The sequence below is a fragment of the Balaenoptera ricei genome, chromosome 15, assembly GCF_028023285.1.
Source record: "Balaenoptera ricei isolate mBalRic1 chromosome 15, mBalRic1.hap2, whole genome shotgun sequence".
NCBI classification, from domain to species: Eukaryota; Metazoa; Chordata; class Mammalia; order Artiodactyla; family Balaenopteridae; genus Balaenoptera; species Balaenoptera ricei.
Genome location: NC_082653.1, coordinates 73,293,130 through 73,311,007, shown reverse-complemented (window position 1 = coordinate 73,311,007; position 17,878 = coordinate 73,293,130). Strand labels below are relative to the sequence as shown.

Sequence of the window (17,878 nt, the reverse complement as noted above, 5' to 3'; positions counted from 1 at the left end):
AGACAAGTAGAGGGGGGAGTATACCAGATCATCAACGCCAGGCCGACACTGAAGCTGTTACATGCCTTTCGCTAAAGTAGAAGGACGGTAGGGTGCCACCATCTCTTCTGAGGGCTTCTTCATTTCCCGGCCCTGGGACCAACGAGTTCGCGTAACGGGCCGTTTCCCGCCGTCCTAGAGTGGCCCCACCCAAAGCTACTTCCGGTCGTCTGGGCCCGGAGGGACCCACCCCCACCCAGCACCGCAGGCCGAATACCCAGCGTCCCAACCCGGGGATATATATGGTGGTGAGCCCAAGACTCCGTCCCCGGCTCTGCTCTGGGCTCCCTGCGCAGGTGCCGGTGAAGGCCGGGCGGGAAGGACCTGGGAGAAGGCCGAGGGCCACGGGCTTCGTGAAGGTGGCCCTGTATTTCTTCCCCGAGGAGTGGGGATGTCTGCGGTGGCATACCTTAACCTGGCCGTGCTCGGTGAGATCCAGCGTCCCGGATCTCTGAAAAGGGAAGGGGGTGGGTGGGACGAACAGGGACAGGTGCCTGAATCCACTGAGCCTGACTCCAACAGAGTCAGGGTGACCCTGTTTCCCGGCATCCTCGCCAGATCAGCCTAAATTCATAAGTGACCCTCTCCGGTCAGATTTCAACACTGCAAAAACTTCTAAAACCTGTACCGGCCTTCAAGGCGCATGGCACACTAACCTCCACGGACTCAAACCAGATCTTTCCCTACAGGCAAGCCATCTCCTTGACTCCAGCTAAGTAGAATCTTTGTTCTTTGGACATGCTTCTAGCTTAATAAGCCTTTGTTCTTGCTATTCTGCTGTGTTATTCACTGACCTCCAACTCTAACACCCTTCAATGCCCTTCTCAAATGCCATCTTCAAGAAATTCCTTGGGGGGGGATAAATTGGGAAATTGAGATTGACATGTATACACTACTATATATAAAATAGATAACTAATAAGGACCTAGTATATAGCACAGGGAACTCTACTCAATACTCTGTAATGGCCTATATGGGAGAAGAATCTAAAAAAGAGTGGATATATGTATATGTGTAACTGATTCACTGTACACCTGAAATTAACACAACATTGTAAATCAACTATACTCTAATAAAAATTAGAAAGAAAGAAAAGAAAGAGAGAGAGGGAGGAAGGAAGGAAGAAAGGAAGAAAGAAAGGAAGAAAGAAAGAAAGAAAAGAAATGAAATTCCTCCTGGAGCTCTTCTGCCCTGTGCTGGAAGTCTCCTCTAAACTGCAGCTCTGTGTCCATCTCTATAGCCCTGAGCACAATCTGCCCAGAGGTCTTCTCTGCACCTGTGCCAGCAAAGCCCCTACCTGGTATCTCTCTTAGAGCAGGTACTTTATCTTGGTTCACCAATGTCTCCAATACCTGGAACATCTAGAACAATGCCTGGCACACATGCGGTGCCCAATACATTTTCATTAAATGAACGCGTAGGTAGTCTTAAGAAATGTTTATTGGATGATTAGGGTTCTTCCCCAGTTTTGCCAGACCCCAAACCAGCCCTCATCAAATGGGTGGAGCAGGAGACCCAGCTGTGGGGTACAGGTGCTCAGGATCCCCTGGAGGAGGAAGCCTGAGAGAAAGCCAGAAAGATGGGAAGTGGAGGTGATGTCCCAGTGTCAGGTATAAGGGAAAACGTTTGAGCAAGAAACACCATCTATATGTTCTTTACTGCTGGTGTTACTAATTTTCGCTGACCTGAATTTATGACACCCACTGGAGACTGCAATCTTGACCTTCTCTTTCTCACTTAATTGGCTTTGAGGCATCCAAGTGGTCACATGATTAGGTCACACTGTATGAATCATCCAGACCGTAGGTCAGTGGCAGTGTGTGAATTCAAGTTTAGGATGGAGGCAGTTCATCAGTCTTCCAGGTCCCTGGTTCCTATAACAGCTGCCCTTCTGGTTGAGAGTATCTCTTCTGGTTGGCCCTGGAGTGGGTGGGAATGTCCCTGACTTGGGAGCCCTCAACTGGCCAATACAGTCTAGAAGGGGGCTTCCAGGGCTGGGTACCCATCTGAATGCTTCTGTCATTGTGAAGGTTGATTCCATCACCTGAACATAAGTAGGCCTTGGAGAGTTAACAGGAAAAAAGGTAAGTTTTGAATCTGCTATGTTTCCCAACACTCACTCAGAAAAATGATACATTTGGAAGGGGTCAGCAGAAGGAGTCCATTTGGGAGTTGTCATGAGGCTCTGCAGTCAGAGACACTGATGTGGTCTTGGAGCCTGTGGCCAAGGCTCCCTGTAGTCAGGACTTTCCCAGGCCCTCAGTCTGTGCCCAGCTTCAACACCTGGCACTCACACCACACCCTCATCCCCACCCCAAGTGCAGTCATGCTTTACCTTTACCTTCAACTTGGCCCAGTGTGCTCTGTTTTGTGTTTTTTTCTTTTTTGACCACACCACGCAGCGTGCAGGATCCTAGTTCCCCAACCAGGGATCGAACCCGTACCCCCTGCAGTGGAAGCACAGAGTCCCAACCACTGGACCTCCAGGGAAGTCCCGGCCCAGTGCACTCTGGAGAGGGACCCTTTACTTGCAGCTAGTGCAGTAACTCTCATGCTACTTGCTGACTCACACAGGCAAGCAGGCCTACAACTGTCCCCACAGTGGGAGGTGCTTCAGCCAGAGGCCACTAGTAGACCCACCAGCTTGGTACCATGGCCCTCAGGGTCTGACCCAGGGGTGCAGACTCTGCCCAAGGTTCTTCTCCAGGAGAGTCCAGACCCCCCCTGTGAGCTTTCAGCACTACCCAGGGCTCTTCCAGTGTGTGATAGGGATGGGCACTGACAGGTGACAAAAAGCCATCACTCTTAGTGGAAATTTTCTAATTTCTTTTGTGTCCTTCAGGGGGCCTGAGAGGCTAAGACAACTTGCTGGGGTTGAGCCCCTGGGCAACTCTGCACCGTTAGTCCTTACCCTCCACGGACCACCCTACAACAAGCCTCTCTCCTTGGCCAGGCTGACCCCTCCCAAGTTTATGTCTCCCCCTTCCCTCCTGCTGAGATCAACTCTTTACTTGCCCAGCTCCCCTAGGGAGAAGCAGCCACTGGATACAGGGTGTCAGGTGGAAGCCTCAGGGGGGCCTTTGGAAGGAGGCAAACAGACAAGAGCTCCAGAGTAGACCCCAGAGCTGCTGAAGATGTGAAGTGCATGTTCATGAAGTGTGTGAAATGCTGTGACTGATGTAAGTGGCCAAAGGAAAAATATCAAGGCTTCTTAGGGCAGGGTATTTATGAAGGCTTGTGGGAAGCACAGACTAGACAGTCAATAAATGCGTCCGGTGAGAGAGAGGGTTTGGAGGTAGAAATGATGGAGAGAGTTAGTGCCATTTGCTAAGACAAAGACTCCAGGAGGGGCAGGTTATGGGAAGAAAGGGATGAATTCAGTTTGAGCCACGCAGAGTCCGAGGTGCTTGTGGGCCATCCATGCCGGGGCAAGGTGGCAGGTGGCTCTGTGATCAGGAGCTCAGGAGCCAAGCTTGAGCTAGAGGTAAATAGATGTTCGGGAGACGTCCTGTAGGGCATGTCGGGGGAGCGTAAGCTTACAGAAGGAGGGTCCTTCCGACCTTTCTCAGACCTCACCCTACTCTTCCCCAGTTGCCCCCACGACCTCCTGAAACAGAAGCTCCCATAATTTCAGGCTCTATCAAGCTTCCAGTAGAGAAGGTTCTTTTACCCGCTCCATTTTTTTTACCCTTAACACTGGGGGAAGCCTGCTGTCACCCAGTGATGGGCCAGCGACGAAACTGAACGTCTGAATTAACAGCGCGGAGCGGCCTGGGGTCTGGGCTGGAGGTCGCTGTTCCAAACCTGGGCGGGGCCGCGGCTGCGCCTCCAGCGCGGCGGGCGCGGGGACCCGGCGGGGAAGCCGGGCCGCCGCGCCTCTGGGGCCGGGCGCCAAGCTCTGGGGAACGCCGCCTCCGGGATGGTGGCAGCGCCTCCTCGGGCGCCTGTAGCCGCCGCGGCCATGTTGGCTGAGGGCTCGAAGACAAAGCCACCTGGAGACACCGGGGCGGCGTCATCTGGGCACGATGGCGCGGGAGGGAAGTTCGTGGGGCCGCGTTGCCGCCATCTCTTAGGAAGGCATCTTCCAGTTCTGGTTCTCGGTGCACCTTCAGCCACCCGCTCTTAGTGTTCAGCCACCCCCGTGGGCCCTCGAGGGGCCGTTCCTGGTCTCCCGGCCTCACGACGGCGCCCCGACCCTCGGGCCCGGCCAGGGAGCGTTCTTGATCGCGGAGGCTCCGCGGACCCCGGCGGGTAGGGGTGGCGCTGGCCCGCCGCCGGGGTGGCACTTACGATGGCGCCGCCCCCGGCCCCGCTCCCCGCGCGGGAAGCTAACGGGGCCGGGCGCCAGGGGGGAAAACCCGAGCCCCTGAGCTTCGCGGACGTGGCCGTGTACTTCTCCCCGGAGGAGTGGGGGTGTCTGCGGCCCGCGCAGAGGGCCCTGTACCGGGACGTGATGCGAGAGACCTACGGCCACCTGGGCGCGCTCGGTGAGGTTCCACCTGCTCGCCTGCGCCCACAACCCCGTCCACCCCGCCCAACCTCTGGGTCCTGCACGTGGAGTGGGAGGCCCCAGAAAGTCGCGACCCTGGGCGGCGGCCTCCCCAGCAGCGTGGGCTTTGCATTCTTCTCTCCCAGGCTTCCGAGGCACCAAGCCAGCCCTCATCTCCTGGGTGGAGGAAGAGGCCGAACTGTGGGGTCCAGATGCCCGGGATCCTGAGACGGGAGAGTGTCTTAGAGAAGCAGACACAGGTGAAGTAGTGGGTACTTTGTCCCGTGGGGACTTCCTCTGGGTCCGACCCATCCTGCTACCCTCTGCCAACTCCTTACCTGCTCATCAGTTTCCTCCCTGAATTGCTTTCCCAGCTAAGGTTATTATGCCTGGTCCCTGCCTAGCTCTGGATTCAGCCTAGAAAGGGGCTGTGAGTGTGACCCAGGCATACCTGCCTCTCCACTCCACTACAGCTCCGCGGTATCTGAGCCCCTCACATCTAGTCGGTCTCTAAGCTCCTTGGAGCTCCGCATCACCCCGTCTGCTGTTTGCCTGCTCTCTAGCTCCTCTGCCACCTCCTCTGTTTTCGTTTACTTTCTTTTTGTTGTATTTTTGTAGCAGCCTCCTTTCTCTTGGCTTGCACGGTTTTCTTCCTCCACTTCGTCCTGTCCACCTGTTGCACCGTGCCCAGCCCCTCTGAACTTGTCAATGCCAGTCACCTTCATGCCTCTCTTTGTGCTGCATCCTTACCATCCACTCATCCTCCGTGATCCAGTTAAATTGTCATCCCTCTGACCCCCATTTCCCCAGCCCTGAAGTAGAATGTACTGTGCCCCTGTTCCTTCCTTCTCTGTCTCTTCAGCTTTTCTTACCATCCTGTGCAGCTGAGGAAAAGGTGTCACTCCTAGCTTCCCTGCCTGTACCAAGCTGAGTCCCAGAGGCAGCTGTGGGTCCAGAAGGTGCCTGTATCTAAGAGGCTTCTCTGTCCCCATATGGGCTGTGGGAATCAAGGACCAGGATAAGCCAGGGTCTGAGCTCTCCCCTTATCTCCCAGCAGGTTCCAGAGACAAGGAAGAGAAAGGACAAAGAGAAGGGACCGAGGCACTGGGGAAGATCCTTTCTGTGGACGCTCAGCCTCCCGGGCTGATGGCTCTCAAACCCTTTTCTGCTGGGTTTTCTTATGGTTGGGAGCAGCCATCGAAGGTGCCTCGCCGGGGTCGCCCACCACTCTGTGCCCATCCCCCGGTCCCCAGGGCAGACCAGAGGCACGGTTGCTACATGTGCGGGAAGAGTTTCGCTTGGCGCTCCACCCTGGTGGAGCATCTGTACACCCACACGGGCGAGAAGCCCTTCAGTTGCCCTGACTGTGGCAAGGGCTTCAGCCAGGCCTCCTCTCTGAGCAAGCACCGGGCCATCCACCGAGGGGAGCGGCCCCACCGCTGCCCGGACTGTGGCCGGGCCTTCACCCAGCGTTCCGCCCTCACCACCCACCTCCGGGTCCACACGGGCGAGAAGCCCTACAGCTGTGCTGACTGCGGCCGCTGCTTCAGCCAGAGCTCCGCCCTCTACCAGCACCAGCGGGTCCACAGCGGCGAGACCCCATTCCCGTGCCCAGACTGTGGCCGCGCCTTCGCCCACGCCTCAGACCTCCGGCGCCACGTGCGCACCCACACGGGCGAGAAGCCCTATCCGTGCCCAGATTGCGGGCGCTGCTTCCGGCAGAGCTCCGAGATGGCGGCCCACCGGCGCACCCACAGCGGCGAGCGCCCTTACGCCTGTCCGCAATGCGGCAGGTGCTTTGGCCAGAAGTCAGCCATGGCCAAGCACCAGTGGGTCCATCGGCCCGGGGCGGGGCGGCGCAGGGGCCGGGGTGCCAGTGGGTTGCCTGTGACCCTGGCCTCTGGCCGAGGGGACCTGGACCCACCCGTGGGCTTCCAGCACTACCCAGAGATATTCCAGGAGTGTGGGTGATGGCCTCAACGGTGACAAGGCAAAGGGTGAAGATCTAGACATTGTCTGAGGCCCAGGGTGGCCTCAGGGGCCTGAAACTCCGGCAGCTCCGGGGAGGCCACAGAAGTCCCAGCCAGAGCTGGACCTGGGGGAGGAGGACTGTTTCATCTTAGGCCCCTGGGGGAGGAGGACTGTTTCATCTTAGGCCCCTGGGGGAGGAGGACTGTTTCATCTTAGGCCCCTGGGGGAGGAGGACTGTTTCATCTTAGGCCCCTGGGGGAGGAGGACTGTTTCATCTTAGGCCCCTGGGGGAGGAGGACTGTTTCATCTTAGGCCCTCACGAGCTTCATCTGCTGATACCTTGTTCCCTAATGTCCCAGACTCTAGAAGCCCCCTTTGCTGAGTTAGGGCTGAGGTTAGAACCCCCACTAGACTTCCACTGTGGGGAAGAAAAGGCTGTTTCTAAGAGGATTGAGGTGGAGAACTTTGTTTTACCCAGTGACTACTGCAAAAGTTAAAAACTGATGGCCGGGTACTGAATGTGGTCACATTCAGGACTGAATGTGGTCTGTAGCAGCCTTTTAAAATATATATAGTTTTTAGCCCAGCCAGCATTTTTAAATGTTATGAATTATTGGTTAAGATTTAAAAACGAGGATATTTCACACAAAAAACCAGGTTTCTGGCCTCTCTTGAAAAATCCGAAGATTTGGCAACTCCACCTGAGCTCCCACAAAACCACAATTGGTGGGAGCTGAGGGGCAGTTGCCCCTTTGGATGGAGACCAGGCTCTCCAGTTCAGCATGCCCGCCACTCCTTATCACCTCCTGACCAGTGTCAGCTGGCACTCATCATGGCTCGCCAACATCTCCGGCAAAGCAGGCCCTCTCCATCTGGCATTTTTCTACTCATTTACATGACCTGTTGGGTTCCTGTAGTCATTTGAGTTTGCAAACTGTAGTCTACAGCATTCAATTGTTCTTGAATCAGGGATTCAGGTAGAGAGCATATTTGTGAAAGGGTGGCAGGAGAGAAGTAAAAGGAGGCTTTATGTTAGATCTTGGCTCATACTGCATTTTATGGTTTACAAAGTACTGTCTTGTCCATCAACTCATTTCACCCTCATAATTGCCTATGGAAGGAAGCATCTTGCTTGGAGAGGACAGCCTATCAGGAAGAGGCAGTCAGGACTGAATTTTTTGCCCCAAATGGAGTGGTGTCTCCACCTCAGCACCACGCAGCTGACCTGCACTTCCTGTTTTTGAAGGGGAGGGGCCTGAGAGACCCCTCTAGTACTCCTTGGGCCTCCCTGGGAGAGCCCTATGGCTCAGGCTTTGCTATTCTAGGCCCAGCCAGGAGGGCCTCATCACATTTCTGAACTGGAAGAGATCTTAGCTTTTCCATCCTTTTGCATTTGGGGACACTGAGACTGGGGAAAGCTGAGCAACCTGTCCAAGGTCACACACGGAGTGAGATGCTAGGATTCTTTGTTTCCTGCTGTCTTTACCATACCACTCTTGAGTTCCTTGCCAGTGTCTCAGCCAGGGTTCTGGAAGCATCTTCCCACTCCCTGAGATGACACCCAGCACTGACCTAGACTAGGGACAGAGCAGCACAGTGTTAGTGAAGCCCAGGTACAAGATGAGTGACAAAACAGCCACATAGCCAACAGGGCAAGGGAGAAACCAGCCTTAGATGAGAGTTCCAGGGCCAACAAAATCAAAGCTTGCATCTTCATTCTCTTTAGGACTTCCATCACCAACAAAGGGCGACAAGACCAGGAACATTTGGGGTTAGTAGCCAGAGGGAACTGTACTATTCTGTATTCCCAAGCTCTGCAGAGAATCCCTCCCCCATCACCCTGTGACTCCATCATCCATCTACCACTCATTCCTTTGGTCAGAGTCCAGCCTTGTCCAGGTGATGGAAGCAGCCAGCCATGTGTAGACCCTTTCTTGCCTCTGGTCAGGATGACCCTTCCCCTCAAGTAGGAGTAGCAAGGACTTATGTCCTTGGTGGCCTGTGTGCACTTCCCTTCTGAGAACTCAGCCCTGTGTCTGGCCTTAGGAAGAAACCAGATTTGTCAACCTAAAGAAACTTCTAAAGGAAGAGGTACAAAACTTGGGGAAAAGACACTGTTCAGGTAAAGTGATGAACTGACTTGATTCCAACCTAATCTTCCAATCTGACCCCACCAAGATCTCTCTTAGACTAAACTTCACCAGGAGGATTGGCTCATATGCCACCTGTCACAGGGGGAATGTGGGAGTAAGGAGAGGCACCTTGGGAGTGAGGAGAGGCACCTTGGCAGTAGTAGCTACCTTTGTACCAGCTTTTATTCCCCTAGAGAAGCCAGTGTCCAACCCATCCTTCCCCCTGCCCCTCAGCACTGCCTGGGGAAAGCGCAGCCTGCAATACCACTTCTCAGGTCAGCCTCAAAGCCAGATCTGGACCCTGTCTGAGCTTGCCAATTAAAGGTATAATTACTACTTTCTCTGAGTGCTCTGAAGTTTTCAAGACTTGCTTAGGGCCCCCAAACCAGAACCAACTCCTCTGCTTCCTGCCCTCGTGACCCAATTTTCCCCCCACTTAATATTTGAGTATCATGGAACGCTTAAGCCTCAGCCTCACCCCCTTCTTAGCTCCTCACTCCTTGGCACGGATACTTGCCCTAAAGGTAAGGCTCCCTTTTCTCTCCGCTACCACAGGTTTTTGAGGCTCAGCCCCTGAAGCAATTTAAGCCAGGAAGAGGGTTTTCCTAGGGCTTCATTGGTGCATCAGGAGAAATGCTTGTCTGCACCAGTGAAAACATGAGCCCCATTCACATGGCCAGAGTGAGAGGTCAAGGCCATGACCACATGGCCCCTTCCTAGTTTGTCCAAGCCATGTAAAGGATAAGTATTGATATGAGCTCCAAAGACCCCTAAATTTGGGGGGAATATTTGTTTATGTGTATCTTTCTAGGAACAGTACGTGCAAAGACGTTTATGACTCAGAAGCTAAAACCTGCTCTAGGCCAATATTTTTCAAAGTAAGGCCTTTCTGCCACAGAATCACATGCAGTTATCTCTTCAAAATGCAGCTAGCTCCCTGGGCCCTGTCCCTAGTCTATTGTATCTCCAGGGGTGGAATCTTATGGCTGCTAAAGTTTGAGAGAACCACTGCTCTGAACATAAAAATGTTATTTTCTAGCTGCTCTTAGCGTTGCAAGAGTAGGGGTTGGTGTCAGGGCCCGTTCTAAATGTGTCAGGCCAGCTGATGACTTCGCCATACACAAAGACTCCCATTTCCTTTGTTCTTCCCAAAGGGGCCTGTGTCATGATTGGTCTCTTTCTGGGTACCTCAAAGCTTCTTGAATATACCTGGGCATCTCTTGTAGCGTCTGACAGAAGGCCTCTTAGAGGGCTTGTCCTTTGCATGCAGGGAGGAAGCGGGTCACACAGAAGCCCCTCTCACATAGAACCTTTGTCAGGACTCTCTTGGGTGTGGGCCAAGTTGGTTGGACCATGAACTGTGGCGGCACACTGAACAGCTCTGCCCCAGTGCTGCTGCACGCCGAGGGATGATGCTGTGGACGAAGTGGCTGCCCAACTCAGGACATGCACTTGGTCAAGTTGGAACCCTCATCAGAGTCTTCCCTGCGCTTAGAGCCTATCCCTGCTATGGGCATGTGGCCGGCAGAGGCTGGCTGCCTCTCGAAGGTCCATTGCATGGAGAGGACAGGTGCTGGAGGAGGCTGCCTGGAAGTCGGCCAGGTACTAGTGAGACTGAATTTCCACATGGAAATACTGGTGCCAGAGCAGACTGAAGCCCTGGCCCAACTTCTGCTATTCGTGGGGCTTGTGGCCCACGCTATGAAGAGTGCAGGCAGGGACCATGTCAGAGCTGGGGCTGGAGGACTCACCACATACTTTGCAGGGGACGGCTGCTCTCCTGTGGGAATTTTCTGGTGGGTAAGCAGGTTGGACGTCAGAGGAAAGTGTCTCATGAAGGAGACTTTTGTCTCTCATTTGTGTGCTTTGGGGATGACCAGGAGGTGGCCCAGGTCCAGATCTTCCCATAATCACTGCACTTGTAGGCCTGTGTGGGCCCTCTAGTGCTGGACCCTGTGAGCCATTCTTCATGAAGGTTTTAGGACAGACAGTGGGATGGGAGAGACGCATGGAGCTGGAAGCTGATCCTCTGGAGGGCAGAAAAGGACTCCTGCTTTATTTGTAGGAAGGTCTCTATCTGTGATTCTGTCTGTAAGCCTCTACTGAGAACTGAGATCGCATCTCTCCAGCCTTTTCCCATTTGGAATTCTCCAAATTCTTGTTCTCATCTCCTTTCAGGAGAATGGAAGATGCCATCTTTCCTCCTCAGCAGTTTCCTTCTTTCCTTTGTCTGGTAAGGCAATAAGAAAACACAATCTATGGCTCCTGCATCACTCCCACAGAGAGAATTTGGTTCATTAATTGTCAAGAACACTACCAACTAGTTTTAGCAGCAAGGGTAGAAGAAGGACAAGAACTGGATCCTATTAAATTGTCTTTCCAGGGTCACTTTTCCTTTGATTCAAAGCTGCACCTAGGGCAGTGTTTCTCAGGTTCCCTTCCTCTACAAGCCTCTATCCAAGTCAGACAGGACTGGAGAGTGGTTCTCTCCTATCCACTTCCACTCCTGAGAAAATCCAGGAACCAGGGACAAAGGCTCCAAGGGACTGAGTTAAACTCAGTCTTTGGGGAAGGTGAAGGGGAGAGTCAGGGTAACAGAAAAGGAAACAACCTTCTTTCTGCGGCAGGATCCCCCCCACTGGCCCCTTCAGCACCTGGAACCTGTGGGAAGAAGGAAAGTGCTGGGAAAGAGAGTGTGAGAAGAGACCGGGGAGTCAAGGGTGTCTGTCCTCAGATGCCTTGTCTTTCATTCTTCAGAAAGATAAAACCTAATGAAGGGTAAATGGGGGCGGGAAAATGTCTGAAAGCACAGGTTCAACAAGAAGGGAGACGCCAGGGACCTCCCTCCCACTCCTCCCGCTAGCACTTCTGAAGCACAGAAAAGGTGGAACCGGCCTGCGCACCATGCAACCAATCAGAAAGGGGCCTCGCGTTCCCTGGCGACCATTAACGCCTAGCAGTTGGTGTAGTGGGAGGAGGCGGGACGGTGAAAGCACGCGCTGCACCGACCAATCGGTGAACTCCCTGGGAGGGAGGGGCGGTGCCTCCGGAAACTGGAGGCAGGCCTGTTTCCTTGGCAACGATCCTAGCCCTCCCTGAAGGGGGAAGGGTGGAGATTAGGAGAAGCCGCGAGCGGAGGGGGCCAGGAGGAGTGCGGGTGGGCACGCCGGTGTGGGGGAGTGGAGTTCGAGGAGGGGGGTTCCAGACTCAGGAGCCTCGATGAGCCTAAGTGGCGGGGTGGGGTCCCGAGGCGCGGCCAGAGCTGACCCCAAGGCCCGGGAGGGGAGGGGAGGTAGACACCGCCCCCGCTGGCACCGGGAAGCGTCGCTCCTTCTCGCTGACCTTGGTCTCGCTTGTTGCCTCGCCCTTGGCCACAGGCACTGACGGACGCAGGGCCGGGAGAAGGACATATAGGCCCCCGGGCGGACAGGACCTAGGACATAGGCACACAAACTGCCCCAGCTTCTCCCGCCGGCTCCAGGGCGCCCCGTCCTCGCCTACCTCGACGCCGGGGCCATCCAGCCCAGGGTTAATGCCAACGAGTTTCCACCTCCAGCCGCTCCTAGAGAGGCCGCGGCGCTAGCCAGCGGGGGAAACTGGCCGCGGACGGACACTTCCTGTGCAGAGGGGAGGGGGACGGCCAGCCGCAGCCCACCCCGGGGCTGGGAGGCCAGACGTCGGGGTCTCGGGCGGGGAGCGGTATCCGGGGGCGGCAAGGCGAGTCGTGAAGCCCCTCATTTCCGAGGCCACGACGTGTGGGGGCCTGCGAGGACCCCAGGGCAAGCCGAGACCTTGTGGGTGGGGGCGGGGCCGCGGGTAGGGGAGGGGCCCGGCGGGCCGGAGAGGCCCAGGGTCAAGACGTCCGGCCTCAGGGGCCGGGGCTGGACAGCCGGGTCCCCTGGGTGGCGCTGAGCGGGCGGGCGGCGAGGGCCCGGGTCTCGGGGCACTCAGACCGGGTCGCAGGATCGTCCGCCATCGCCGCTGCCGCCGCACTGGGAGCCGGCGGGGATGGAACGGGAGGCGTCGCCGTGGGGCCTCGAGCCCCGGGATGTGCAAAGTCCTGACGAAATGGGGAGCCCCGAAGGGTCCCTCAAAGGTGAGGGAGGGAGCGCCCCTCCGAGGGGCGTGACTGGGAGCGGGAGAGGGGGCTGTAGTGGGTGGGAGGGGAAGAGAGCCGGGGGCTTGGACACCTGGGACTTGGAGGAGGCGGGGGCGGGGACCGGGTGTCCTGGGTTTGCTGAGGGGGAGGTGGGAATTTCAGCACTTGCCCGAGGGCCAGCGACCCTGCTTGAGGAGGAGGGAAAGGTTTGTGGCAACTAATGGTGGGACCCAGTGACCTTCCAGGCCCCACACAATCTGGGTTTTCTGTAATTCTCTGATCCTGCAGGCAACATGAGTGAGAATGAGGAAGAGGAAATTTCTCAGCAAGAAGGCACTGGGGACTATGAGGTGGAAGAGATACCTTTTGGGCTTGAACCCCAGAGCCCTGGGTTTGGGCCACAAAGCCCAGAGTTTGAACCCCAAAGCCCCAGGTTTGAGCCTGAGAGTCCAGGTTTTGAGTCCCGAAGCCCTGGTTTTGTGCCCCCAAGCCCTGAGTTTGCACCCAGAAGCCCTGAATCAGATTCTCAGAGCCCTGAGTTTGAACCCCAAAGCCCTAGGTATGAGCCCCAAAGCCCTGGGTATGAACCCAAGAGCCCTGGATATGAACCCCGGAGCCCTGGGTATGAACCCCGGAGCCCTGGATATGAATCTCAGAGCTCCAGGTATGAATCCCAGAGCCCGGGGTATGAACCGCAGAACCCTGGATTTGAACCCCAGAATCCTGAGTTCAAAACCCAGAGCCCTGAATTTGAAGCTCAAAGTTCCAAATTCCAGGAAGGTGCAGAGATTCTTCTGAATCCTGAGGAAAAGAATCCCTTGAGCATCCCCTTGGGAGTCCACCCCTTGGACTCTTTCACCCAGGGGTTTGGGGAGCAGCCCACTGGGGGCCTGCCCCTAGGGCCCCCTTTTGAGATGCCCACAGGGGCCCTGCTGGCTACACCCCAGTTTGAGATGCTCCAGAATCCCCTGGGCCTGACGGGGACCCTTCGTGGTCCAGGCCGACGGGGTGGCCGGGCCAGGGGTGGGCAGGGCCCGAGGCCTAACATCTGCGGCATCTGTGGGAAGAGTTTTGGGCGGGGCTCCACCCTGATCCAGCACCAGCGCATCCACACAGGTGAAAAACCCTATAAATGTGAGGTCTGTAGCAAGGCCTTCTCCCAGAGCTCTGACCTCATCAAACACCAGCGCACGCACACGGGCGAGCGGCCCTACAAGTGTCCCCGTTGCGGCAAGGCCTTCGCTGACAGCTCTTACCTGCTTCGCCACCAGCGCACGCACTCTGGTCAGAAGCCCTACAAGTGCCCGCACTGCGGCAAGGCCTTCGGCGACAGCTCCTACCTCCTGCGGCACCAGCGCACCCACAGCCATGAGCGGCCCTACAGCTGCCCCGAGTGTGGCAAGTGCTACAGCCAGAACTCATCCCTGCGTAGTCACCAGAGGGTGCACACCGGGCAGAGGCCCTTCAGCTGTGGCATCTGTGGCAAGAGCTTCTCCCAGCGCTCGGCACTTATCCCCCACGCCCGCAGCCATGCCCGCGAGAAGCCCTTCAAGTGCCCTGAGTGCGGCAAGCGCTTTGGCCAGAGCTCGGTGCTGGCCATCCACGCCCGTACCCACCTGCCGGGTCGCACCTACAGCTGCCCCGACTGCGGCAAGACCTTCAATCGCTCCTCCACGCTGATTCAGCACCAGCGCTCCCACACGGGCGAGCGGCCCTACAGGTGTGCCGTGTGTGGCAAGGGCTTCTGCCGCTCCTCCACGCTGCTGCAGCATCACCGGGTCCACAGCGGGGAGCGGCCCTACAAGTGCGATGACTGTGGAAAGGCCTTCTCTCAGAGCTCCGACCTCATCCGCCACCAGCGGACCCATGCAGCCGGCCGGCGCTGACCTGGGACCCCGTCGGGGTGGGGAGGTGGTGGGCAGAAGAGAAGGGGACAGGGAGCTAGAGCAACCATGAGAGAGAATAGGGGAAACGCTGGAGGAGGGAGGAGTCGAGGGTTCTAGGAGGAGAGGGGGCCTGGATGGAGGAAGCGACATGACACGGAGACTTATGGGAAATGGGCTATGAAGAGGGGTTGGAGGGAGGCCAAGCTGGCAGCCGGAGGCTCTGGGAGAGATCCAGAAAGAGGTCAGCAGAGAGCTGGCCTCAGCAGCAGCATGCCCCTTGGTGGAAGCCTGGCTTGGCAAAGTGCTAGGTGGGGGTGGGGGGAGGGGGGGTTGGGTTACTTAATTAGAGTGGGTAGCTTAGATTGGTAGCTACTGAGACCCTCGTTGAGTCAGGAAGGGGTAAGGGTAGGCGGGGCGGGGAGTGGGGCCCCGAAGCTTGGCCTGGCTTCTGAGTGCAAACCCCAGCCTCCCTTGTCTTCCTCAGGCTTTGGAGCCCCCGAATTTGAGTTCAATAAAAACCTTTATGTGGTAAAAGAGACTTGTCCTTAAAATGTGTGCATGGATAGTGCCCTGGGCAGTGGGAGATACTAGGTCATAACTACAGCCAGTGAAGCTGTAAGCCCTTGTCTGGGAAGTGCTTTTATAGTCAGTGTTTCACTGGAATCTTATAAACTGAGGCTCAGGAGACATGACTTGCCCATATCTGTGCAAGTTCACGTCCTGTGCTTTGAATGCTGCACAAACACAAAGGGGGTCCAGTGCAGGTGTGAGAAAACCCTCAACCTTGTGGAGGTCCCTATTCCCAAACACGGAGGGTCTGTCCTTGGGCCAGAAAACAGACCCTGATTCTCATATCCAGGCCTAGTGCCTGCGTTCCAGCTCTCCCAGGCTCCCAGCAGCCAGCTGGGCTGTCCCCTCCCCGCTCCCAGCTGGAACCTCTAGCCACCCCTCTGTGCACACTCTGACTGACCGGAATTACAGGGATTGTCTGCAGTTCCAACCCCACCCATAGGGGGAGCTTACTGGACCCAGTATGAAGGTTGGACAACTTCAGCCTTTAAGACCCACTAGGCTGGTCCTTTTTAGGACCGTGTTGTTACCACCCCATCTTTATCCTACTTTCCTTTCACATCTGAGCCTCAGCCTCCTAACACTTGGCTCCTCAGGAAATGATGGGGAGTTGGTGCCATCAGTGAGTCTGCGGGAATTCTGGAGTATGGCCTGTCGTGAGCTTAGCTAAGGAGGACAGGCCACACCTCAGGGAACTACTCAGCTGCAGGGCACATCTTGAGAGGAACACCTGCTAAGTTCCCTGTGAAGGAGACGTTCAGACCATGTCTGCCCGGCTCCACCTGCCCCCAGCAGCTCAGCCTCACAGGCGGGTGGGGAGTCATCGCTCCATACGGCCTCCTGGGCCTCAGGATCCTGACATCACCCTCGGCCCCGCGCCCATCCTCAGGCCTTATAACTTGTCAAGGGCAAATGACCTCTCTAAGCACATTTCAATCCAGCCTCTCATGATCTACCAACTCCGGAAAGGGGCCCTAGAGATCATGTAGTTCAGTACGGTTTGGTGTGTTTAGTGGTTTTCAAAGATTAAATTATTTTGGATGTAGAACACTACTTTTCAAGGGAAATCTCACAGTCTTTTAAAGACCTTTGTAAACTTTATGCACATTTTTGTACAGCCACCCTACCACACATAATTTCAAATATTAAAATACTCCAACTCCCACATTTAATATAGTTCATATATGTAACTATATATGTCGAACAGAACTGCATTTGACTACCTGACATATTCCATTTGTAGACATTTACTACAACATTTATTTCAATTATACAATTTAATCTCATTTTGTTTTTTTGTTTTTTAAAATTTATTTTATTTATTTATTTTTGGCTGCGTTGGGTCTTCACTGCTGTGTGTGGGCTTTTTTAGTTGCAGCGAGCAGGGGCTAGTCTTCCTTGCAGTGCGTGGGCTTCTCATTGTGGTGGCTTCTCTTGTTGCGGAGCACAGGCTCTAGGCACGTGGGCTTCAGTAGTTGCAGCATGCGGGCTCAGTAGTTGTGGCTCTTGGGCTCTAGATCACAGACTCAGTAGTTGTGGTGCATGGGCTTAGTTGCTCCGAGGCATGTGGGATCTTCCCAGACCAGGGCTCGAACCCGTGTCCCCTGCATTAGCAGGCGGATTCTTAACCACTGGGCCACCAGGGAAGCCCTAATCTCCTTATTTTGGAGTTGAAGTTTTCTTTGGCTCCCAACTGTAGGCACTTGAAAGCTAGAAGGACCTGGGTACAGTGCCTCTGGTGCTTAACTGATAAAGTAGCTTTGGTATTTGGGGTTTTTTTTGGCCACACCATGTGGCTTACAGGATCTTATTTCCCTGACCAGGGATTGAACCCATGTTCTCAGCAGCGAAAGCACAGAGTCCTAACCACTGGACTGCCAGGGAATTCCCAGTAGCCTTGGTATTTAATATCGGTTCAAATGAGGGTGGGACTCAGCTGCTCAGCCTCTACCCCTCTCTTCATGACAGCTCCTGAGGTACCTTCAGATGCCAGGTGGAGCAGACCAAACCCAGAAAGGACATGTGTGTTCCCCAAGGTCAAGGTGGAAGGGCTAATGGAAGAGCTCCAGCACCAAGTCTCTTGACTTGTGGTCAGCCTGCTGCTTTTACTACACCCTCCTCCTGCACAATAGACCAACCATTTCTGTCCACCACCATTAGCGCTTAAACGCTAGGAACAATGCTAAGCAGTTTACACGTGTTATTTAACGCTCAGAGCGGCTCTGAGGTACAGACTACTATTATTCCTGTTTAACAGATGAAGAAATGAATCCCAGGGAGGATAAGGAAATTGCCCCACATGACACAGCTAGGAAGCAGCAGAGCCTGGATTCCATCCTAGGGCTGACTGGGTTTTGACCATTTTCCTAACGATACTCAAGATGTTATTTACTTTTTTTCACTCTGTTTCTCCCATAAAGAACTGTTTTCTAGAAGCTGCATGCCATGTGATGACGTATGTCATCACTCTGATGGCTTGTGTGGAATGTAGGCATGGATGTTCTTATGTTTTGAGATTTTCTCCGGTTTAATTTCTAATTGGATAAAACCAATAGATTTAACCCATATACATTTAGGGCCACTGAATCAAACATTTATTGAACAATACCTTTGTGCCAGCCCTGGTGAGGGGTCGGTGTTGGTAATGCACGTGAGGGCTGATTCCCGCCTTCCAGAATCTCCTAGTCTTGAG

General features: G+C 55.1%; 2 protein-coding genes across 9 annotated transcripts; both read left to right on the top strand.

Annotated features, from left to right (window-relative positions):
* Positions 1–302: 302 nt before the first annotated feature.
* LOC132349966 (zinc finger protein 764-like) lies at positions 303–8,967 on the top strand. 8 transcript variants are annotated; one of them, XM_059898870.1, is made up of 5 exons: positions 303–467; positions 2,070–2,123; positions 2,882–4,526; positions 4,675–4,788; positions 5,583–8,967. In XM_059898870.1, exons 3-5 carry the CDS (start codon positions 4,331–4,333, stop codon positions 6,497–6,499), a joined length of 1,227 nt encoding a protein of 408 aa, XP_059754853.1. In that variant the 5' UTR covers positions 303–467; positions 2,070–2,123; positions 2,882–4,330; the 3' UTR covers positions 6,500–8,967. The 8 variants fall into 8 exon arrangements, with proteins under 8 accessions (XP_059754853.1, XP_059754854.1, XP_059754851.1 ...); XM_059898871.1 differs by lacking the exon at positions 2,070–2,123 and having other exon boundaries at positions 3,059–4,526; XM_059898868.1 differs by having other exon boundaries at positions 2,070–4,526.
* A 2,969-nt stretch (positions 8,968–11,936) lies between these two features.
* On the top strand, positions 11,937–14,926 carry ZNF768 (zinc finger protein 768). The gene is made up of 2 exons (XM_059898865.1): positions 11,937–12,727; positions 13,019–14,926. The coding sequence occupies exons 1-2, from the start codon at positions 12,640–12,642 to the stop codon at positions 14,614–14,616; spliced, it is 1,686 nt and encodes a 561-aa protein (XP_059754848.1). The 5' UTR covers positions 11,937–12,639; the 3' UTR covers positions 14,617–14,926.
* Positions 14,927–17,878: the final 2,952 nt, after the last annotated feature.

Coding starts and splice junctions, on each gene's coding strand:
- LOC132349966 (XM_059898871.1), top strand. CDS start 4,331: ATGGCGCCGCCCCCGGCCCCGCTCCCCGCGCGGGAAGCTAACGGGGCC. Junction 4,527..4,674: donor CGGCCACCTGGGCGCGCTCG/GTGAGGTTCCAC, acceptor CTTCTCTCCCAG/GCTTCCGAGGCACCAAGCCA. Junction 4,789..5,582: donor TCTTAGAGAAGCAGACACAG/GTGAAGTAGTGG, acceptor CTTATCTCCCAG/CAGGTTCCAGAGACAAGGAA.
- ZNF768 (XM_059898865.1), top strand. CDS start 12,640: ATGGAACGGGAGGCGTCGCCGTGGGGCCTCGAGCCCCGGGATGTGCAA. Junction 12,728..13,018: donor CCCCGAAGGGTCCCTCAAAG/GTGAGGGAGGGA, acceptor CTGATCCTGCAG/GCAACATGAGTGAGAATGAG.